At 38.4% G+C, this 24,902-nt stretch overlaps 1 protein-coding gene across 1 annotated transcript; it reads right to left on the reverse strand.

The window, feature by feature from the left end:
• On the reverse strand, positions 1-24,887 carry avl9 (AVL9 homolog (S. cerevisiase)). Its single transcript, XM_041968803.1, has 16 exons — positions 24,651-24,887; positions 18,818-18,938; positions 15,252-15,337; positions 14,619-14,690; positions 14,171-14,260; positions 14,027-14,093; positions 13,254-13,294; positions 13,104-13,142; positions 12,944-13,013; positions 12,391-12,860; positions 11,440-11,574; positions 11,139-11,358; positions 10,617-10,734; positions 9,401-9,454; positions 1,409-1,497; positions 1-924 (listed from the first exon to the last, which is right to left on the reverse strand). The coding sequence occupies exons 1-16, from the start codon at positions 24,732-24,734 to the stop codon at positions 797-799; spliced, it is 1,884 nt and encodes a 627-aa protein (XP_041824737.1). The 5' UTR covers positions 24,735-24,887; the 3' UTR covers positions 1-796.
• Positions 24,888-24,902: the final 15 nt, after the last annotated feature.

Raw genomic sequence — 24,902 nt, forward strand, 5'->3', positions numbered from 1 at the left:
TTAGCATGCTAGCAAAAAATGTTAACTAGGTTTATCAACATTTCAGATTCTCAGTTTGACATTTTACCATGTTACATAGCATGTTAGCACGTTAGCTAACATGCTAGCAAAAGGTGTATGAGATGGCTGGCGGGGCCACAAGGCTCGGACCCGATGGATGCCGCTTGTGGCTTTAATTATAATTATGATTCACCCCAACAACCACAATGTTACAACAGAGGCACTGATGAACATGAGGCCCACTCAATTTAAAATCTAATCCAATAAAAGTTTTAAGGTGCTTCAGCTCATGTTATTGGGTCAAATTTTGTGGCACACAAACATTTTACATAATTTTACAGCAAGGGAGTTTAATTTTGACAAACTTGTATAACTACACAGCAAAGAGTGAACACCACAAAGGACAGCATCTTTAGTGTCTCTGAGGAAAGAATCCAGCGATCACGTAGTGCAGCAGTGGAAAAACAGCTGATCAGATTTTATGTAGCCTTCTGAATTTTCAGGTTTTTATTAAAAGCCTCAAAGTGGTTATGGACTGTGCAGTTAGTTTACCAGCATTGCTGCCTTCCTGTCTTGAGTATCATCCAGATAATACAACGAAGGAAAAAGGCCAGAATCTCCAGTTGGGTCGGTTACTGCCGTGCTTCGTCAGTCTTCCATTTGAATTTGAGAAAAGGAGATTGTTGTAAGTTTGTGTCCTTAACCAAACCAGCTCTCACTCTATTGAACCGAAGGCTTTGTAATCAGAGGACAAGGAGGCAGGAAGAGTCACTCAGGAATTTTGTGACATTGAGTGTTATGGCTTCACCTCAGTGGCAGGCTCCAGAGAGGCTGGGGTGGCTATTGGTGCAGGCTGGGCCAGCGTGGAGAACCAGGAGGACATGGCTGACTTTGCACTGGTCAATGCTCCACCCACTGACTGACCTACAAGTGAAAAGTAGATGTTTCACTTTTAGACAAGTTTATTAGATGCAGATAGGCTGGTTTCAGCTGGTGATTAGCTGGTTATCAGACTCGATAAAATCAATCCCTTTTCAAATTATAATATTGCCAATTGGGGACAGTGGGGGCCTAGTGGTTACAGAATTGGGCTGAGGTCTAGAGGACCGGGATTCAAGTCCCTGGCAACTGAGATGAACCACTGTGGGACCCTGAGCAAGCCCCTAAATCCCCAACTGCTCCCTGGGTGCAGGAATCTGGTTTTGCAGCCCACTGCTCCTGGTTTAACTATAATGGGTTAAAATCAGAGAAGGAATTTCCCAGCTAGGAATAATAAAAATTGTAGACAGGATTTTTATTTTTTATTTTTTTTTTTAAGAAAAAAACAAATTTATGTTGAGGACAGGAGACTCTATTCTGTGAAAAAAAAGAAGTGCTTCATTTGAATTAAGCTTGGAGTTTTTCTTACCCACTGCCTTCCCAGTCTGGACCACACTCCGACTGGTAGTCATCATTGCGTTTCCAATCTTCTTCCCTCGCTCACTGTTCTGTACCGAGCTGCAAAGAGAAAACAGGATCACCATCCAGAATTTTATTCCTTCATCTTCTTGTCTATGGTATAACACTGGAATTCTTCCATCTTTCCTGGAAACAAACTATACAAAAGTGCTGCTGCCAAATGCTGCACCAACCTGTTGGAGAGGATTATGTAATGGCAGAGACGGAGATGCAGTCACAGGTGGTGAATTTAATGATCACAGCTGACCTGAGAACGGAAACGATCCGGCTGTTTCACAACAAATGGACGACTAAAAGCAGCCCCGCCGGGCTTTATTTGAACAGTAGCTTGGTATTAGTCCAGCATGCAACCTTTCATGTGGATCCCTGCTGACCTGACATTCGGCAGGAATCTTGCTCCTGCATCATCTGGGGAAGAGCAGCGTCATACAGCGATATGTGTCAGCAGCTGCAGAGAGCAGACAGCTGTCACACACAACCATCTAATAAGATACTTCTTTAATCCAAAAATAAACACCCTAACTGGAAGTTTTAGTATATGCTGCATGCTTTAAGATATATTTACAATTGTACTCATCACTGTGCTTTAAAAGACATGTGCATTTGAAAAAAAAATATTTAATATTTTTCTCTTCGGTGTTGAGGAGGAAATTCACCAGCTTGAGTTCAGGGCAACTGTGTGATGCTACCATGTCAATATGGACCAAAGTCTCTGAGGGATGTTTCCAACACATTGTTTCATCGTTAAAGAATTAAGGCATATTTGAAGGCAAAAGGGGTCCAGCCCGATAGCAGCAAGGTGGACCTGATTAGGTGGCAGATTAATGTATTTTAACCCAAATTACCTTTTGTATGCTATCTGTGAACAGACGTTGGACACTAAGACTCTGCTTTACATCTAACTGCTCTGTGTATCAGATGGCCTTCCACAGCTAACGTTTAGAATAAAAACCAGGGCCCATATTCCTAAAGATTCAGAGAATCCTCTCAGAGAGTTCCTAAGTTAGCCTAAAAATTCCTAGCAAAGAGTCTTAGGAGTGATTCCAGAACATTTTCAGAAAACTCTAATGAGGTTGGCTGAGCCTAAAAGATACACCTTTGGTGAAAATGGGCATAGAATGAATTGTCAAATCAATAACTTAATCATAGAATCTACTCCATATGAAAACTTTGTAATTATAAATAATTATTTGCATAAAAAGAAAATCTTTTATATAAATGGTAAGCTATGCTTTAAAATTATCCTACAGAAAATGTAGAAACTCAGACTCACTTGCAAAGTATCCACCTGCTGATAGTTATATTTATTTGCTTACATTTATTTACCATGCTAGTAATTGTTGTGCTTTCACAACTCCATTTGTATTAACGAGCGTAAAATGACTCAGCTGGTTGGCATTCAAATCTACCACAAACCAGTGAACAGCAATGGAGAGAGGAGCAGTGTTTGCTCCTGGCTCAATTATTCAATGAGTATAAAAGTGTTTTGTGAGGTATATTTCACGAAAAGCACAAATATGTTTCTTGTACAATCCAATCTGTTACGTTTAATTAATTTACTGTCATCCAGTGTTTGGAGAATATCTCTCTTGCCTCTTCTGTCTGCCATTTTGTCCTCTGCTTAGTCATCTTAAAAGTCCTCTTCCCTGCTCTTAACAGATCTAACCTAAGGAGCTCTCTTAAGAGATAAGATTCTTTAGGAATAGCTTTTATCTTTACTAGGATCTACCCTTCACTTTTAGGGGAAATTCTAAGAAAACATCATGATTCTCAGAACTTTCTTAGAATTTGACCACTGGGAGCAACTCTTTGCACTAAGAATCTTTAGGAATACGGGCCTAGGAGTGTAACGCATTTCAGCTCATGACAGAACAAAAGTAAATGCCTTAAGTAAACAAGTGTGCAAACATTCAGAGTGTAGATATGGAGGATGTATATGAAACATAAAACCACAGAAAAATGAGATGCCATCCTAGCCCTCCTCTACACCACACAGAGATTCCATCTGGATCTGACTGAAGCATCAACATGACACCATTCCCAGCAGCCTGGGACCAGCTGTGCGTCAACTCTGTGGCATCCAACAGCCATTCTGCAGCATCGTCACTTACAAGACACAGAGGATTCACCAAAACAGACTGTGGTTGCTAGGCTCCCTGTATGCATGTCAAACATGTCCTCATTCTTCCTTTAGTCTAAATTCTTAAAGTTAAAGACCTGCTGACATTTGTAGTTTTTAGTTTTTTTCTGATGGTGCTATTGAGATGTAGCACAGTTGAATGTCACCATAACTGAATAGCTACTGCACAATTAAGTTTACAGATTATATAGTTTTTCTTAATCAGATTTGACTCAGAATATTAATCCACATCATCAATCAAAAATTTGATGGGTCATTCTGCAGCAAAGATTTTGATCAGAAATAAAAATGCAAATAAAACACGCAGGGAAATAAGAGAGAGAACTTTATGCAAAGACATCTAGACTCGATTTAAGAGCGACATTAATAATTTTGAACATGTTAGGGTGAAATGTGGGTGAAACCCAAAGGTTTTAGCTGCCATGTTGGTCTCAAACAACCTCAAAGTCAGAAAAAGTAGCACTTCCGCTCAACTTCTGTGTACACTTTCCATCCAGCTGGCTGACCCAAATAAGCAGCTACTTATGTAGCGTCGCGTGGTACACTGACAGTGAAGAAAGATCCTCTAACAGTGTGCGCTCGCCTGCAGCCGTGTGGCTCATCACATGACTCCATTTCCTGAGAATATCTCTGCCACCAGCTGCTTTTTGTCCGACACAGATGATGAGGAAACGTGAAAAAAAAAGTTGCCTTGTTTTGGCCCCCAGTGCTTCCATAATGCACATGCAGCGCAGCACATCCACAGGGAAGTCAACCGTAGCGGCTTGTTTTTTCCCCCCTTTTCTGGTCTACTGACAAGCTGAGTGCAGAGGATGGACTCTGCCTTTCGCTTTTACTTTCCCAACAAACATCCTGACAAGTGGGATCCATCAGACTATTCAGCGTCTGCCCCAGTAACCCCAGTTGCCCCCCCCCCCCCCGGTCATCATCACGTCTCAGATTGCAGGAATAAAGCTCCATGTTTACTGATGCGGGAAAACATGGAGAGTGTTCTGCTGTCAGGAAGACGTCCACAGACTGATGGACATCCAGATAAATAAATAAAAGGTTGCAACTGAATCACAGAAAGCCCACAGGGCTTCTTAAGTGGCATCATTATGTCTGTGGTTTCACTTGATTTCCAATTCTCATTGCACTGCAAAGTTAATATTTATTTTTAAATGTGCCATAGAAAAAATCTTACGAGCAATTTGTTTTTTTATTTCCATTATTTTCCTTAAAATATGACTTAAATAGCTCAGGACTTTATATTGTCCTGTTTTCTTTGCACAGACCATGGACACATTTTTAAGTTTAAATTTTAACACTTTTATAATGTGAGGCCTACATTTTTATTGTTACTTGTCCAAAAGTAATATAATAATCTGACCAACAACCAGCTCATTAACGTGCATTTTCTATTCAAATTAATTAAATGAATATATGTTGGAAATTTAGGAAAATCATCACTTCAAAAATAAAGTCTTTATGGCCACGTGTAGATAAAGAAGAATTAAGAATAAATAAACCAGACAAAGAAACCCTGAGAATTTAATGAAATGGCTACAGCGTGTAAGAACTATCAGAATTTTTAAGGTTTTATGTACCCAACACTGTTAAAAATTTGGGTTTTAGGTTTCCTGTGGAAGGTTTAGCTTGTGTTTGTCCTGTCTATTCAGATCACTGATAATCTAACAGGTTTGATAATTAGATTAAAAGGAAACTACTGTTTTTGGCTGGAAATATAGAGAGTGAGATAGTAGGCCCTTTTAGGGTGCCCGAGGGTGTTGAAATAAACATAATAAATAAATCTGCGCGGTTTCTAACTGATAAGTTCCTGTCATGGTATAAAAGGAAGAACTATTCCTTCTGCAGTAAAGACAATGTACCATCCCGTGTATATAAGGGTATAAAGGGAGAAAAATTCATGGTCTAACCTTAACCCTACAAAGAACCTGTGGAGCATCCTTAAAAGAAAGATCTATGAGGGTGGGGGGCAATTCTGGTATCCTCAAATGAAATCAAATCAGAAACTATTGATGAACTTTACAGTTGTTAAGGTGATACCAAAGAAGAGCTCCTATGTAACTTGATCTAAAAAATGTTTTATAAATGAGTTTATGGAAAAATGATCTCCTACATAATGCAAAAAGTAGGACAGGTGTACATTTACAGTTTTTTACAACCTAATTTATGTTTTTGAAATCGTTTTGCTGAACAATTTGGAAAACTATTTTGAGCTGTTAGCAAAAATATTATGTTTCCACTTTTGATGATTGAAAAAAAATTCTATTGACTGTCATTCACATAGTTTATTTGGGAGAAATGAACTAAATAATAATAATAATAATAATAAATTTTATTTCAAGGCGCCTTTCAAGACCCAAGGTCACCTCACAAAAGACAATTAAAATCAGGTAAAACATAAGACAAAACATCAAAACAAACATCATGCAGCAGACAGTTAAAAACAACGTTCATAATAATTTGGAACGCAGTGCATGTGACCAAAAAACATTTGTCAGAAAGGCAAAAAACTTTATTTCACAGAAAGAAAAAAAAAAACTTTTACAACTAGAAAGAAATATGGAAATTAGATGCTGGGAATATTCAAACCTCACCATGAAAGTACAGACTCATCTCTGAGGTAGATCCTGTTTCCAGCTGTAGAAATGGAGGGGGGTCGAGAAAGAGGATGCCCCAAAAGACAGTAGCTCTTTGAAAAACTTCCAGCTGTTGAAATGTGGTTTTTATAAGGCTTAAGAGGCACCACAGCCAATAAAAGACAACGTTTAGAAACATCAATGGTAGCTAAAAGCTCACATAAACTAACAAACATTTTGGCACACTGGATGGTTTCATTTAGATAATGCTGTGAATGAGATGTTACAACATTCACAGTCACCAGGTTTTAATTGTTTTTTTTCCTTTAGAAATTACATTAAATATAGCAACTTCATTAATCTTTAATAGTATATATATATATATATATATATATATATATATAAACATATAAAGTTTAAATACTTTGACTCAATCTTTATTTCCAAGCAAATGCTCTCTTACAGCCAACATCACTTTTTACATGTAGCACTGACCATCTGGCCACTATTATTTTTATCATCATCTTCATTAATATTCAGCTAATTGTGGAATTGACATGTTAGTTTTATTATTTTTTCTGCTAAAGATTTCGTCACCCCTCACTGGACAGATGAAGTCTGTCCGGCTTCTGACAGTCTGTAAACACTCGTATCTGACATTCAGGATCGAATGAAGACTGAGTCGTTTATCAGCCGCCGCGTCAACACGTGTAGGAAAACCTCACAAACACACACTTCTTCAGCCCGGCTGAATCCTCTCCTGTTTTAGAGGCCAGCTTTAACAAAAAAGTTGAGGCAGGAAATGAGACACGTTTATTCCTGAGAAGCTCTGATGGATCAGAGCCAAACTTCCTGTCTGCATCCTCCCAACACCCCCTCACCACCATCGTCCAGGCTATAACCAGAGTTTTATAGCATAGCGAGTGGCGCAACCACCCCTCTTGGTCCGGGAGCTGGCTCTGATCTGTGCACAGGGTCGCGGTCAAGGCTGGGTAAAAAACTGGGGAACTGGCCCATATCTCAGCAGACTTTAAAGGCTGCAGTGTCTCCCCTGCTTTTTGAGATAATAAAATACAACTAGAGCTGCAATCAGGGATTTTTTTTAATCTTTTTTATCATTTTATTGGATGATTATTGATAAACTTTGGTCTACTAGTGATAAAAATAATTTGATTCTTCCACAGTTCCCTATAGCCAACATTACATCTTCAAACAGATATTGTTTCTTCTCAGGCAAACAAGCTATAAACCCAAAAACATCTACATAAGTTTTGATGAAAGCCAGCAAATATTCTCATTAGTAAATCCTTGGGATGACTGTGATTGTAAGAGGCACAGCTGCATGTTTATGTGATCTATAATTTTGGGTTTTTGAATTGCAGGATGCACAAAGAAAGACAAATTAATCCTGCAGTTCATGCAGAGCAGGAGGAAGTGGAGGCTAATGGGGCCACACAGCTTGTTTCAGCCCTGAGGGACACACTGAACTGACTCGGCTGTTGTCTCTCTTTTTGATCCTGATGTTAAGATCTTACATCAGCAGGTACTGTTAAAGTAATTCCATGTTTTAATGCTCTGAGTACAATTGTGTTTAAATGCAGTGGACAGATGACAAACTGAATATGTGAATTAATGAGAGATTTTAAATGATCATTAAACATTTTCCAAATGATTCCTTAAGTATAATTTAAGATTTTATTAATAATCAGCAAGTGGCTAAGTTTTAAGCTAATTGATTTGAATTGATTTGTCCGTAAAGTGCCCTGAGATGACACTGTTGTGAAGTGGTGCTACACAAATAAAGCTCAACTGGCTCCCAAAGAAGAAAAAAAAATCTGAATATGAACGGAATCTAAAAGTGATGTCCTAAAGGAACAAAAAAAAAAAAAACTCCAGCATGCATCCCAATGCATCTGGAAGCTTTAGTTGATCCATTGACCGTTCACCGTAGATGCTGTGTAGTAGCATTAAACTAACTTTCTGCATGTTGTTAGTGTTTACTGAAACAGAATAAGAAATTTCACAGCCACCCTGTCACCCAACATCTGAAGGTTAAGTGAGAGCTGAGAGTATCACAGTCAAGCAGATGCACCCGTGTTCTCAGCATAAAGCTAAGTTAGGGTCAGAGGCACCATCCACCTTCTGTGTGTGTGTGTTTGGGCAGCATTTATCAGCAACGTAACACGAGAAGCGGCACTCCAGCTGTGGACGGAGTCATCTTTCATCCACACTTCCTGGAATGAAAGCTGAGTTGGCCTGAGAAATCTCCAGGTCTTTTTTTTAGGATGAAACGCGCTCATTATTAATGACCTCAGCTGATATGAAACCATCTCTGCCACCACAAACTGCCTCAACAACCACCCTCCCACCCCAATCAGGGAGCTGTTATAACCATCCGTAAACACAGCATGAAGCAGCACGCTGCCTGCAGCTCCCTGTGGCCTACAGTATTCATGAAGTATTCACAGCTGTTTGGGTGCACTGAGCCTCACAACATTTTGAAATTTAATCAACAGTGGTCTAAAAACAGACAGCAATGAGCCATCAACTTATCAAAAGTACATAACACATTATTATTAAGAACTAGGGTCGAAACATTGTTTAATCTTCCTGTAATTTCAGATTTAGACTTTTTCAAACTGCTCTTTTATATAAAGCCACCTGACTGATAAGAAGAGGATGACAGATAACATGTGGTCCTAGACGGTTTCATTACAATTTATCATTAGGAACATTTTTAAGCAGTTTCACACATATATAGGAAAGCAAAATGCATCACCAACAAATTTTATTTGTGTGTGTGTGGAGGGGATTTATCTATTCTTAATTTTATTGGACATTTAGATCAATTTCATTACTAAGTACACTAACCTCAATCATCCTTTTTTGTTGGTAGGCACTATTTTCCCCCTTAAAAAAGTCAAATTTGTAATGACTGTCATCAGTCCATATATATATATATATATATATATAGATAGATAGAGAGAGAGAGAGAGAGAGAGAGAGAGCTAAATCTGTCACTTAGACCACTAGAGGGCGACAACTTACATATTTTCAATTATTTTCAATTGAGTCAGCTAAAAAAAACAAAACAAAAAAAACAAAACAAGACAAAAAAAAACTTAAGAGGTGTTTTAAATACTATAGTTGCTAAATTTTCCACCATGAGTGGACAATAAAATACACAGCAGGAGGTGAAAGAAGAAAAAAGGATACTCACTGTGAGAGTCGCAGTTTCACATCTGCTACACTGTACTGGCCCTGGAACGGGTGACTACAAAAGAGAAAAGAAGCAGTAAAAAAATAAGTAGTGATTGAGTTTCATGGTAGAGTTTAATTTAAACTAATATAGACAGGTCACCCTTCTGAAAGAGATCATGATCTCACTGGGTTTTATGTGGATGATAAAGGTAAAAAAAATATCACTCCAAGATTGAAATAAAAACATTTAAATGTTGCATCAGTTCTTAATGAGTTAAAACTCAAAAATAAAATTATTATGAGACTGATGTTGACATGGTAATATATATAAACACAAAAGCAATTACTGTTCAATTTGCCAAATCTGCCTATTTAATGCTAATCACACTTAAGAGTAAATTTTAGTTAAATTAGCAGATTGTGTGCATTTTATTGTCCAATCTTTTCAATCTATTTGGTGAGTATTTCAATTCCCTGCGTCAGCTAATTTCAATTACAGGATATCCATGGCATAACCAAAGCAAACTGAGTTGCTCCACAACCACATGGATCCTTATCAATGCAAAAAATACCATTTTTTTAAACAACATATCAATCAATAGATTACTAGGGGGTATTTTGTCTCCATTTAGCAATTTTTAGGTTTTATTGCTGCTGCTGTTGATCGTATCGTTGCATAAATCAAATTTAAAAAATCTCAACTAGTGCATCTTCTTAAAACAGTGCCAGCTAGCTATGGGTTTTTATTTTAGGGGTCTCCCCAGTTAACTCACACAGAGCAGAACTTCCAGATTTGCAGGATGTAAACAATAAAGATGAGTGAAAATGGGTGAATTTAACTCTCTAATTTGTTCTGACTCTCTTCCTCTTGCCTCCATCGTTCTGCATGTGACCCAGAAGTTGATCACAGCACAAAAAAAAAAAAACGAAAGATGTCTTAATTATTCCTCAACTGTGCTTCTGCAGAAATTTGTATTAAATAAATAATGGTGTAACAGAAGTCGCTACCCAACTAAGGTTGTATTTATTTCATTTCAAGACCTGGTGAGGATAAGATGACTTTTTTCCCCCTGAATCCTGATATGGAAAATCATAGAATTAAAAGAGAATTTACTTCCCTTTATCACATAAACACAACCTCTAGGTTTGTAGAGAACTTTTCTTTAATTCAGGCATTTTTTAAAAACAATCAGAGAGGTGGTCTAATTACTGGTGGGGAAAGTAGGTCCACCTACCCTGGAGTGATGGCGGTCATGGCAGGATGCTTGTTGCTGTACCACACGCGGAAGTTGTGGGTGATCTTCCACGCTGCAACAAAAGGTGCTCCATAATCAACTAGCAGCCTCTCGTTATCTGAACGTGGGGGAGACAGGAAAGAGGAGTCAGTGATCAGCTGTCATTACAGCTCCAACCAGAATCAGTAAAGCTTTTGAGCATGTCTAGATCTTTGACATTACTAAATCAAAGAGTGATGTTTTTAGACTCATCCTAATTGGAAATGAATCTAAAAGGAAAAAGATAACAGATTAGATAACAGATAAAAGAAGATTAGCTCAAGCAACTTTTTGACCTTTGGTTTCTGCACATTATGGCCAGTTTTCAACCAAGTTAAAAACATAAAGCAAACTGCAGATTGTGTATCTGCTTCTACTGGGTTAATATTTAGTACCCTTTATCTTATAATGCACACACATTTCTCCAGATTCTGTCTGAGTTTGTCTGGTTCTCCTCATGTGGTGCTCTACAGATTTCTCTACCTGGCTGTAGCGCAGAGGACAGTAAGGAGTGGAGGTAGAGAGTGAACTGGGCTCGGATCCACTCGTCTCCACCCTCCCAACCTGTCCCATCCAGGAACACGTCATCCCGATTCTCTGTTACATGTTTGACCAGATAATCTGCGAACCGCAGGTCTGCCGTGGTCAGATTCAGGATCTTTCGGAGTTCAGGGTCCTGGATTTGGATCCGAGCTTCTTCCACCTGCAACACAATTGCAAATAATTAGCCTGCTTTTGTCCATCTAAATAAAAATGGAAGACTTTGTATACGTGCAGGACTTACTTCTACGATAGCATCGCTGAGGTGCCTCTGCTGGCGGAAGAGGATGTTGGTTGCCCCAGCAACGAAGCCTCGTACCGTCACATCGGATAGGAGGTGATGCTGCTGCAGGGCCATGTAGGGAAGGCACAAGTAACCCTGGCAACAACAGAAGGCAAAGGTCGCTCTGTTCACAACAGCTGTTTGGGAGCTTATCTCCACCCACCTGTGTGGACTGATCTGGGTTACAGAGTCAGAATGAAATGCTTACAGCAAAGACAAAAGCTGAACCAACGCCAAAACACTTTATAAAAATGACAAAACCTGCTTATAGGTGAGCAATAAATATGAAGCACACCTGTATTTACTTTTTACGAGAATATAAGCTTTCCTTCTTTCCACTGAAGGGGATTTGAGTTCATTCTGGTAAACTAACCTACAACCTCATAAATATGGCAGTGCTTCAAGTTTCAGAACACAGCTATCATCAAAAAAGAGTGAAAGGGTCATAGATATGAATGTTTTCAGAACAAAGAGGGTTTCCAAACATTAAATCATGATTAGACTTTTGATTTTTAGGTGGGCAGGATCCTGTGGACACTGGATGAGTTCTATCAAACAGGATCCGGTGATCCCAAAATTACTTAAAGTGATCTGAAGGTGCTTCAGATAGACAGTACATCAAGCTTTATACACCAGAGAACGTCTGACGCATACTTGTGAATTTGTTCGGATCCATATTCGCAGGTTAATGTTAATGCATGCACTTCACAACAGATGATCTGTTGGAGATGTGCTCTCACAGCATGAAACATCTGGAGTAAAATGTAAATGTAAAAAATGTACAGTCACATCAAGCTAGCGTTACATTGACTGAATGGCTAAACTTTCTCTGGTTTTCAGATCTTATACATGCAATAAAAACCTGAAAACATCATCTTTATTCAGTAAAATAATCCACATAGCCACATTTACCTTGGTGAAAATGGCAAGAGGCAGGCCGTACTGATCCTCCTCCAAACCTGACACCAGGCCCTGGGTGATCCCTCCCTGACCGCTGGCTGCTTGTGGCTGAACAGTGATGGCTGTCTCTGGGTTGGAGTCGAAGGCGTCTGGAAGATCTGACCCAGTCTCAGTGGCCTGTTTGGGACTACCTTCCTCCAACACACTGGGGTCCAGAGTCTCCCAGTCACTCTCAGAGGACTCTGGAGATGTACGTGAGGGTGGTTTGAGGTGGCTGTTGTCCCCATTACTGCTGTTTCCAGAGGATTGCGACTCCGTTGCAGGCTGGACCTCTGGCTCCAGAGAGGTGCTGGCGATGTCAGTGACAGACACAGAAACAAACTCTTCAACTCCAGAGACGCTCTCCACCAGACTCAGGTCCTCTGATACACTGCTCTTGGGTCTGTAGTGGGAGGAGTCCACCAAGCCGTGCTCAATCACACCTACACAGACATCAGAAATTTTAAAATTACGGTGTTTTACAAGAAACACCCATATTCCCTGCCTTCTTCTGGGACTCACTGACCTGGAAACAGTGACAGAACTGTCATCAGAGCTCCCACAAGTCTACTGACTGGAGACACGTAAAACAGGACCTGCAAGCAAACAAATGTACAGAATCATTTTTCACAAAGTCAAACTACAAAGAAGAAAATATACTTTTGTGTTTTAGTTTGGACTCTCACCTTCTTCTCCAGAAGAATTAGTTTAAACAAGATGAGAACCTGCAAGGACCAAATGTAAATTTACTTAGCACCAATATTTTAAGAGGACATGGATTCACAGTAATTTTGTATATTATAGATGATATTGAGCTTTAAATCAAACATTTTTACCTTGTGCTGGAAGTGCAGGATTAGATCTCGTGGCGATAACCCTGAGGAAAGAAAGTCAACAAATAAGAGGACAAAAAACAAAAGAAGAGGAATTTCCACAGACCAAACTGTATGTACATTCACATGATCACAGGTCTGAAGAAGCACCAGAACAGAAAAGTAAAAACAAGTACATTAGGTCAGTTTGAGGAATTTATAAGCCAAAACTAAACTTTACGCTTTTGATTTATATTAATGAGATTTGTTGAGAAAGCTAGAAGTGGTTGCAATTTCATATTAGAAAGTCTAAATGATAAAATCACCACACATGGAGGATGTTTCCAGCTGTTTTAACTGGTCTTTTAAATGAAAAAGAGAGGGAAAAAAGGAAGACGACTTTTATGCAGCTCCTTAAAATAGTGTTCTTCATCAGGTTAAACTTTCTTGTGAACAGCTGACAGATCAGCGTTACAGATGGAGCCTTTTTGTGGCTTCCATTATAAATTTAAACTCAAATTGAGAATCGAACTGGTTTGCTGGTCAAGTCATTATGTTGATTTGTTTTTACTTTGTTGCAAGATGCATTATCATCCTGTACAATAACTTCAGCATCACAAAACCTTCTTTTTTATTGACGGATCAAAAAAAATACACCATCGTTATGGTATCCACCTGTGGATTTATTGTAAAGATGACCACCATCTCCCCTGGCCCTTTGACACAATAATGGTTGTATTTACTGAACTAACACGGTCAACACAAAAAACAAACTAAAAAGGGAGCGTTTGATTTACCAAGATAAACCTGTGATCCCTCCAGAGCTGAACCACGGAGAGAGCCGTTCATGTGGTCATACAGCTCCTGCGAAAGAAACGTAAGGTGAGAGCTGATAACAGGAGGGTAAAACTACCAGGACTGAAGTTCAAGTGTTCTGTCACCTTCAGGATGGAGATCTGTGAGAAGTCTTTCTCCTCAAAGTAGGCATGTGTGATGAGCTGCAGCTTTGCTTGGAGCAGACCGTAAAGAGGCTGCAAATAAAACAACATGCTGTGTCAGCAACAGACAGTGTGTGAGTCATTTACAGCATGACCCATAAAAACCATGTGAAGGTTAATTTGTTCTGACTGGAACAAGCAACAGTGGCTTTAAAAGCAGCATGTCATTTCCTGCTAAGCAGAGAACTTTTCAGGCTGAAAAAAAAAACAACAACAAACAAACCCACTTATCCTTCCTTCCCAGAATAAAATAAAAACATCCCCCTCTAATGTTTTATTCCTTTTCTCTTCAAAGACTGATATTTTGACTCCAGGATATAATGTTAAGCCTAAAATCAAAGGTTATTTGATTATGTTTTAGGATGACTTCATTCTCCTGCGATTCACTCACCACTCGACTGAGGACGCAGACGCTCTTCTGAACAGTCTCCCTGGTGACATCAGCCTGTCGGACCTTTAGGGCCTGAAGAGAGATTAAAGCAGATTACAAAAAAAATAGGAGCTAGAGTTAGATTCATAACCATCATTCTGATAAGAGAGGCTACAAAGTGAAGTATGCTACATCAAGAACAGCCATACATACTATTAAACACATTAAACAGTAAGTATTGTGATGCAGTCCTATGAGATATTGTAGCTGCATTAATCTGCAGCTGACACACTCCACTCTGGATTTTAAAAACCTCCCTGCAGAGATTTTGCTCCCACTCAGCTACAAGACAAGTAGTGACGTCCACCACTGATGTTGGATCAGACTGAGGTCCCTGCTCCCTACACACTGATCAACTTCTTTCACATCAAAATAGAAAAACCAGGCTAAGATGTCTTACAGAAGTGTTACAGAGTCACGCATGTGGATATTCTGCAGACTGCTGGTAATTCTTTTTTTATTAAAAGTTCTCCATGCCTTCTTAATTAACAAAGGCAGATAAAAAAAACAGAACACCTCTTTCTGTACTGCAATACAGTACAACAAATGAGACTTTCTACCTTTAAAATGAAGCAAATATGACTATTCACTGACCTTTGCTTCTATTTGGCGATAACAGGACACTCCATACACACACTTCATGTCTCCACTGAGAGGCGGCAGGTGAAAATACACAGTGTCTGCAACACAGTCATGTCAACATGTCTTCAAACAAGCAGATTTCTTCATCCTTCTGATAGAAGCAAACATTTAAAAAAAATCAGCAGGAAGAAAAAAAAGATGAAACTAGAAAACTAATCTGGATTTATCACGGAAACTCTGAGGACTTTCAGTGAGTCAACACTTACATTTTCATACAAGACAACATCTGCATGTTTGCAGATTCTTCAGACTTTTTAAAGAGCAAGGAGGGGACTGATGTCAGTTAAATCATTTTCAATTATGCTATTTGTATTATAAATTACACTAGAAAATCAGAAGAAGAAGAAGAGAGGAACTGGACTTATGGAGGAAGCTGATATGGGATGAGTACTGCAACAATGCAAAATCCAATTTGCAGTTGTTGCAGTTGCATGGAAGATGTAGTCTGGGGGGTGGGGTACATCACCTACAGGCAGGTTGTGCTCAGCGGATTCCTGCTGTTGATATAGACATTCGTTGGACCAGGTGAAACTTAGACTGGTTTTCTGCTGAGTCAGCACATGTTGCTTGGCATTATTGGTATTTTCTCTCCCTCACCCTTCTTATCAGAAAGGTGTTTTAATGTGCAGAACATTCACTTGCTGGTTTTTGGCTTGAAACTTAAAATCCAAGGTACCAAAAAGTTTCTGAAATTAAAAGTCATGTTTGTTTTGAACATTGACAGAAGATCCAAACGTTACACTGACACAATGCTGATTGGCTAAATGAATAATTACATGGACAAGCAGGTGTTCTTGATGTGAGTTTGATGATTTTAAGGTCAGCCAAAAGGATTTGTAGTTTTCAGGTTAATTTAGTTAACTTATTTGTGCCAACTTACTGGAGTTAGAATTTAAACTTAAAAGAAAAGCAGACTATTGTCTGACAAAATAACATCTTCTGTAATGTTTGTTTTTTTTCCCTCATCTGTTAATTTTCACTTCAGTCCTCAGATTTCTGTTGTGACATCTCTGAATTTCTGTATTTCAGTTCTCTTCAAATATTCTCTGGTACCTCCATCCAGATGCCCCAACCTCTGATCACAAACAGGACTCAGCTGTTTTGTTGATAAAATGCTCTTTGCTTTCTCCACAGACACAATCAAAGTTGATAGCTGTGACATTTTGTTGCCAGAACTACTTCCTTTATTAAATCAAAAAAGCTTTAGGCAGACTGTGACATTTTATCAAGTCTGATTAGCGGTAGCAACCAGCTTCAGGCAAGCAAACACTTAGTCTTTGTTACTGATAGAATTAAAAAGGAATTCTCTGCAGGATGCAGAAGGATGATTCGTTAATCCTGCAGGTCGTACGGAGCAGGAGGAAGTGGAGACTGACAGGGCCACACAGCTTGTTGTAGCCTCAGGGGACACAGCAATTTTACTCTGTTGTCTCACTTCTTAACCCTGATATTAAGATCTTTCATAAAGCATGTTTTTGCTTAGGAATTAACATCTTTAATATTTTGAGTTAAAAAATAAAAAGAATTAAATGTTTGAATTAATGAGACCCTTCTTTTTTGTAGCATCATTTTAATATTGTGTCCTGTGAAAAGATTTTGAGCCACCTCAAAAGGCTCCAGAGATTCATGAGGACGTGCACTCATCAGTGGGAATAAAGTATAAAGAGGCAAAGATGGGCTACAATAATAATAACATGGAGTGTCAATATTTGTGGTAGCCTAGTGGTTACAGAGGTGGACTGGGTCTGGAGTTGCCAGCCTGGGTTCAAGTCCCCAGTTTGAGCCCCTGAACAAGGACCTTAACCCCCCAGCTGCTCCCTGAGCGAAAAAATGGCAACTAGTAATGGATTTAAAGAGGAGGACTAATTTAGCTGTGCTTTGGAAGATATATACTGACAAAGACTTCAAATTAAATTCTAATTTGAACCTTTGTTGACAAACCTCTTTGTAATGTCTTTAAGTAATTTGCAGGAATAGTTCTCCGGGCTCCTTGAAGGGCTTTTAAAAGCTCTTCTTTAGATGTTGCTGCATTTTGTTCTGTTCTCTGTCAAGATACTCCCACACGCCTTCAATAATGTTGAGGCCTGAGCTCTGTGGAGAACTCATTACTCCATAGGATCCTTTTTCACTGATTTTTAGACTAGTTCTTGTGTCATGTAACATACCTCATCAAAAAAAAAAAAAAAAAAAAAAAGAAACTAATTGCTGCAAATTGCTGCAAAAACAAAAGCTGTAGCTGTTATGTCCAGACATAACTGTGTTTGTGCTTGAATGATTCACAGGTCAGTATTAAGTGGACTGGACTGAAAATTAATAATAATAATAATAATAATAATAATAATTAAAATGTCCAAAGATCAACTTTGCCAGACCTTCAGAAATCCTGAAGGACTTTTCATTAAGAACACTTTAAAATAAAGTCTGACTGCTTTGAGACACAACTGTGCACAGAAATATAGAAATAATGTGATGCTATCATGTCAACATGTGGCCAAATCTCAAATAATTTCACTACATGACTAGGTAGACTGCCAGTAGGTGGACAAACGGAGGCTCAACAAGAGTCAAAATAAAGTCAAGTGAGAACAAGTTAAAATAAAATAAAAAATAAAAAAAGGTCAAATAGGTTTGAAACCAAAGTTTTCACCTCTCAATGAAAATTAGAACTTAATTTCACTATGTTGAAACTTCTGTTAAAGGTGCAAAAAACAAAGAAAAACCCAAACTGTTATTTACAGAACACAAAATTATTTGATACAACAATACCACCTGTTTCTAAAGATCTTTACTGACCCATCTTAAGGTGGATTTAAACTTATTTCCTATTCTATGAATAATTCAGTAATCTTCTAACAGCATGTCCTCTAGTAGCAGCAAAAGCGATTGTATTCCTCTGTAACCAATCTCCAGTCATATCACTGGGTGCATCAGTTTAATGAGTTGTTGAGCAAATAGAGTTGGTTACATCTGTTGGTTGCATTGCTTATACAAAAAAGAAAAATCAGATAACAAAAAAACATGCAGAAGATTAATAAAGACATAAGATGGATAAATTCAAATCTGTCAAGGAACAGCAGACAAGAAGCTGTCCTACGCTGATGTGTTTGGTTTTAAAGCTGAAAGTCTACATGGGAACTTTGGCTCAGTTTCTGCTGTTTGGCTTCACATGAAAGATCAGCAGTGGTGAAGCACAGAGCCATCACATGACCACAACCAGAGCATGTGAACTAGAAGGCCGAGTCCTCCATGTCTGCTGTGTCAGATTTAAAAATAAACTAAAAAATAACACTAAAATAAATTCTCTGAATGGTTCACCAAGTTCATGAATTCACCGACATTTTTGTCACAGATTAGTCAGTGATGTCTTCTTTCTAGTCACCATGTTAGATTATAAGTTTTTGCTAAATTATCTAAAATTACTGATGAAAGGATGAAATCTTTTTAAAATTGTGAAAGAAGCTGAAAAAGAGGATTTTCGTATTTTCAAAGGGTGCTGATTTCCTAATGCTGTAACATACCGTCCTGGTAGTTATGAGCTCCATCAGGAAGAGCCAGGAAAGGGAGGTACTTCCACTCTGCCGGCAGCAGGTTGCTGTCATGACCCTCATCTGGCATCAGCGGAGGGTACGAGAATTCAACCTAAGGGCAGAACAGACGTTCAATTGGCTTTCACTTCTCAAAGGTTTCTTCAATATAACCTTTCCCTCTAATAAAAATGTGTTCTGCTAACATGGGCTGAGTAGAACTGACATGAAATCGGCTACTATAGTGAAAGCAGTCTAAAAAGGGTTGTACGGAAAAAGGAGCGTGAGGATGTTGGGCCGAATGAGTGCAATCATCCGTTTATGGAAAGATGACGGCTACAGATGGCACCATGAATGTGGATTTAGGATTTTGAATGTTTCTAAATGTGAACCAATGAGAGTGAAGACTGCTAAATGCGTTGGTGAGCTTCATCACTGCAATACAAAATATGCTACACTTATAAAACAATACAGATAAAGCACAACAGTAGACAATGCACACACCACACCGTATCACTTCATCATACTGTCAGCTTCAGGGAGTTCAGGTAGGATGGTAAAGGTTTCACTACTTTGTAAGACACCGAGGATAGTGAGTGATGAAGCATGCAAGTTATTTTATTCCATAATTCCTGCAGGTTTGCCTTAATATGCACATCAGCGTGGTGCTATGCATTCATTTATTTATTTTCAAAATGCTCTAAAATTCAGCACTTGCTTCTAAATAGATGAAAAATACATGAACATGTGGGCATTCCTGGAAAAGATGTGGCCTTGAAGGCAGCATATGTTGCTCTAAAGTCTTAGTGTGCTTTCCTGCATTAATGCTGCCATCAGAGGTGGAAATTAGCTTTGCTAAGAGCACTGTTGAAACATCATACAGTCACAGAACCTGGCCTTTGGACTTGTTGCTGAAAGCTTTTATTTTTCCAATGTATTTGCTGCATCTATTTCTCAGATTCCTGATGGTAGAAAGCCAGTTTTTGTAAATCAGCTGTAAACATGAGCAACCTTAATTTAAACAAACTGTTTAAAAAAAAAAACCCATTATGCCGTGCATATATAAAAATATCAGCTGAAGGTTAGGGTGCACCACATTGAGCCTTTGAAAGAGTATGAAGTGAAAACTATAAACTGGCCAAGTATGTCGCCTGACCTGATTCAACCTGAAAGCCTTCAGTGTATTTTTAAGAAAAAGAATAAACAGAAATCCTCCAGCAAAGAGCAGCTGTCAGAGACTCTAACTTCTGCAGGACTGTTTATGTCTTTTCACATCTTTCACTGAACTCATTTTGTTTCCATTGAACTCCCGATAAAGCAGCCAGGAGAAAGCAGACTAGTTCTGCCACAGAGCCGAGCCCTCCTGCCTGCAGTGACAGTTAAAAGGCTGCAACGAGATTAACCTGAAAACCTGCTGGTCCTGAACGCCACACACACCCACCAACAATGACTCATGCTTTGAGGATAAACTCAGGTAGAGCTCTATCCGTCAGGGTGAGGCATCATTACGGACTCCAGAGAGGTAGCAATGCTCTTCAGAGACGCTTAAACAAGCTTGTTTGGTTGTTTATTTCCGCAGTAGTCCTATGTTGTTTATTTATGCAAAAAAATGCAGTCCTGTTGTCGTCTGTTGGAGAGTTTGGATGCTGCTGGGTCTGTGTGATGACCTTTGTTTTAAACACTCAATCATGTGCTCATCTGGGATTTTACCAAGATATATTGTGATCAAAAACCTTTTTTTTGTGGGGGGCAATTTACTGGTGATGCAAAACATTATTAGGTGATAAGCAACAGGCCACCCTGTTCCTGAAAAGCTCTAAAAAAATTTCTTGTCTTGCATTTTATAAATATTACTCCAGATTTCCCAAACATTGATTCTACAGGAAGAAATTTTAAAAGAATAAGGAAATTATTTAAGAAATATGAAAGAGTTCATTTTCAATTTATCCTTGTGTATCTCAGCGCGAGAAGCTGATTTTGGGCACGTAGCTGCCTCGTCACAGCGGTGAACCGAATCCACCAAAAACCTTCTTATTATTTATGAGAATTCTGACAGTTTTCCAGACTTACATTTAGAGGAAGGCCGCAGGATAACTCATTTGATATATCAAATAACTTTGTTGTCATTCGAAAGTTGAGCTGATCTGCTGTTCTGGTTCAGACATGATCTTTTATATTTTACGATTAATTAATCATGGCGTTTAATACCACGATTAATTGTGAAATTGAATAAATGTGACATCCTATGTAATATAAAAGTCTTTTTAAGTCACAGCTTTCTCACGATAACTTATTAATTATACTTAAACTGGTTTAGATCCACCACAGTAACTTCACTTGAGGACACCATCTCCCCAACTACACAAAACTCTCCTTCAGGAAAAGGTGAAAATTTCTATTAAAACAGAGAGCAAACGCTTTAATGACACTTTCAAATACTTTTCCTAATGTTAGAAAAAAAATGTCCATAAATGTTTTATCCTGCGCACAGACGTTCCCAAGGAGACAAGCAGCAGGTGAACAAGAGGAAGAGGAGGGCGGCAGACAGACAGATTAAAGAACCCAATCTTCTGTAGCCCAGCAGGAGATCGCTGACCCCTATCAGATAACCTTCCCCCAACCGAGGCTGCAAGCTCTTTATGAGCAACAAAGACAGCACACTTCGTTGCTTCAGTCTCATCTTTACTTAAAACAAAGACCCTTTTTTTTTTCTTTCGCTGTGAAAAGCAGCTGCTTGAAAGACAGATGGAGAGCAGTAACAAGAAGCTCAGTGTTTGGTTTTATGTCTGTCAGCTACATCTGTGCATTTCATGCATTTTGGAGGAGCAGAGGAAATAATTACAGGCTCCATTAAAGCCACTTATGTCGAACATCTCATATAGACTTTCACTAATTAGCAGGTGTGTACTGCTGTTTCCTTTTCCCCCAGTACAAGACACAAAAAGCCAAAATGTCAGTAAGTTAATCTTCCTGATAGTAACACAGAAAGAAATACAAAAGTGACGTGTGTCTTCTTCCAAATTTAGTTGATAGGAACCGAATCAGTCATATGAGGGCATCAGCGGCTGTGTGTTTGGCTGCAGGCAGAGCAGAAACAACAGTAGATTTCTTCTTTGATACATCAAGACAACATCTGTGTTAAAAAAGGGTCTAAAACATCTCATGCATGTGCATTTTTTAGGATCTTGTTTCATTCATGGACATTTTTTATAAAGTTGTGCAAACACTTGAATTAACAATTATGTTTTTTTTTTTTTTTTTTTTTTTTTTTTTACTTCTTTTCCTTTCTGTGAATCTTTTTAACTCTTAGACAACAAATCAGTTGGTGGCTGAGCTCAGTCTGAGTGTTAGGATCAGGAGCTTAAGTATATGAGGGGTACGTTTGAAGAAAAACTGCTGCTCCTCCACATGAAAAAGGGGGTCAGCTAAGTTGGTTTTGGGCCTCCCAGTTGCCTCCCTTTGCAGGATTTTTTTTTTTTTTGGACATGACCAATTGGGAGGAGACCTGGGGCAGACCCACAACAGACTGGAGGAATAATAAATCCTTTCTGGCCTGGGAATGCCTCAAACACGCTGGAGAGAGTCTTTAAGGAAACAACTTCCAGGACCCGGTGACTCTTTAACTACACAGGTCATAAGAAGCTTCATCAGTTAAACACAACTGAGCTGTGCTGTCATTTTGCCTTGAAACTGAAAAGTTAGTGTAGTAGTTCCCAACCTAACTAAATAATCCAAATCAAGATACTGCAAAGTAGACAAAGCTGCTGCAGACTGATTAACATTTTAGCATTGCATGTCAAAGCTGACTTTCCAAGAGGAAAAAAAAAACATTGATTTCTTGAACTTGTGACAACATGTAAACAATTATAGAATAGAATAGAATAGAAATACTTTATTAATCCCTTTGGAGAGTCCTCAGGGAAATTTGGGAATAATGTCTTGCAACAAAAAAGTTTCAAACAGGTATCTCTTTATTTTGATGAGTCTAAATTCAAGAAAGCAGCTGTTTAGCTCTATTTTTCATAGTGTTTTACTCAGATCAATAAAGGTGCAACAAGGGAGACCTGAAAACAAATCTGTGTCCACACACACAGGGCTGCAATCTTTACACAAAGGATACAACTAATGATCTGGTGGATGAGACAACGATGCTTAAGTTAGCATCCGATTTGCAGCTAAAGGGCAATTCTATTGATTTTTTAAGGAACCCAGACCACATGAGACCTGGTCCTGATCAAAAAATACAAAAACAACTCAAATCTAGACTGAAATATTCTACACAGTGTGCAGATTCATTAAAACACAGTTTGATTTGTGAAACTTTTGTTTCATTTGTAAAAATGGACATTATGGAAATCTTACAGGATGTTGCAGAAACTTTACCCAACTGTGTCCAGATTTGAATAGTTTAAGTATTGTAGTTTCTTTTTTACAGGACCTGGTCTAATTTAATCAAGGTTCCACAAAAATATGTGGAAACACCCTTTACACGTACAGCGAATCAGAAGCTGCAAGTCCGAAGCCAACTTCAGCATCACAATGAGACAACTGATTGTTATGGTTGCAAAATCAACAAAAAAAAATCAACAAAAACACTGGAGAGATCTCATAAGTAACTTTCCGGAGATCGAGTGCACCTCAAATGAAAAAACTAAAACTAAAAACTAAAAAGGTGAGCAACTTCTCTAAAGAAGTTGGAATAACAGAATTCTGAGCAAAAATTTATATAAATTTCAACAATATGCAGCTATAGCTGTGACGCCATGATGCTTTGTAATTGTTTTCTCCTCCTACACTCAATCTGACGTCAATTATATGATTAATTGTAAAAAAAATTACACATGTAACCATCGCAATTCCAGAAGGCCAGGTCAATACCCTTTTGGTAAAATAATAAAAATAATATTAATAATAATAATAATGTACTATACTATTAGATAAGGAAAAATATCAAATTGTCATATCTGTGAGGATGAAGGCATAACAAACTTTATATTTTTATTCCAAATGTGATGAAAATTATTATTTAAAATCAAAAATATTTCCTGATTTAATTTTCATTCAGAACACTGCAACAATATTAAATATACTGATACCCTCTGGCTTATCAAGCATTAGGCGTAATTAACCCTCATTTTCATTCTTTCCTAAATTTGCTTTTTAATTAATTAAGGATATCCATAAATATGTTCAACTAATTCATGTTTTGGGACTAAATCAGCAAACTCATATGATTACATTAAGGTTTATTTGAGCATGTTTCATACATGAAACATCAATTTCTATTCTATCCTATTCTAATTAAAAAAACAAAAAACAAAAACAAAGCAGCAAATCTGCTCAGTTCATGTCTCATTATTCATGCTTGGAAATAAAAAAGTCTTTTAAACAAAGACAAACAAAGACACATCAGCTGATTAACCTTCAGTGTCCCCAGTCTGGTGAAACCGGATTCAGGATCAGTGCAAAATTATGTGCAAGTTGTTGCAGCTGACCACTGAACTGGAAAGATGTTCAATCAGCCAGCAAAACATATGTTACATAATCCTATGCGCCCAGAACAAACAGCTGATGTTCATCTCATAAACTGCTGTCAGACACTGGACAGTCATTATCAATATTTGTTTATTATTTGGTCGTTAACTATGATTATCACAGGAGGATCACATATTTCCTGTGCAATTAAAATGCATACATTTTAAGTGAGATGGATCGTAATTCTCCACTAAAATAATACAGAAATATTGTTAGAATGTGCTTTATGTCAGTCCAGTAAACACAGCTAGTTAGCAGTTAGCCTCTGTTAGCATGGGGCAGGTTCACGTACCTGACAGCCCTTTTTGTGGTGAAATCCAACCACCACGATGTGGAGCACCGGCCCCTTGGCCTCGTCCCTTCCGTGAGACTCCATCCCCCCGATGTTCTGTCAGTCCGGGGTTATTTTCAGCTCGGAGGTCGGTTGTAAACAAAGCTATCAGAGATTAATTTTTGCGCTGAGTCGGTCACATACAAGTAGAAGACAACTCAAACTACACCAACTACAGCAGTGATCGTTGTCTCTTCCGCTTCGTCCCACTGC

Source organism: Melanotaenia boesemani, chromosome 18, assembly GCF_017639745.1.
Source record: "Melanotaenia boesemani isolate fMelBoe1 chromosome 18, fMelBoe1.pri, whole genome shotgun sequence".
Classification (NCBI taxonomy): Eukaryota; Metazoa; Chordata; class Actinopteri; order Atheriniformes; family Melanotaeniidae; genus Melanotaenia; species Melanotaenia boesemani.

Coding starts and splice junctions, on each gene's coding strand:
- avl9 (XM_041968803.1), bottom strand. CDS start 24,734: ATGGAGTCTCACGGAAGGGACGAGGCCAAGGGGCCGGTGCTCCACATC. Junction 15,338..18,817: donor AGCTCATAACTACCAGGACG/GTATGTTACAGC, acceptor ACTGTGTTGCAG/ACACTGTGTATTTTCACCTG. Junction 11,359..11,439: donor TCAGCGATGCTATCGTAGAA/GTAAGTCCTGCA, acceptor ATTGTGTTGCAG/GTGGAAGAAGCTCGGATCCA.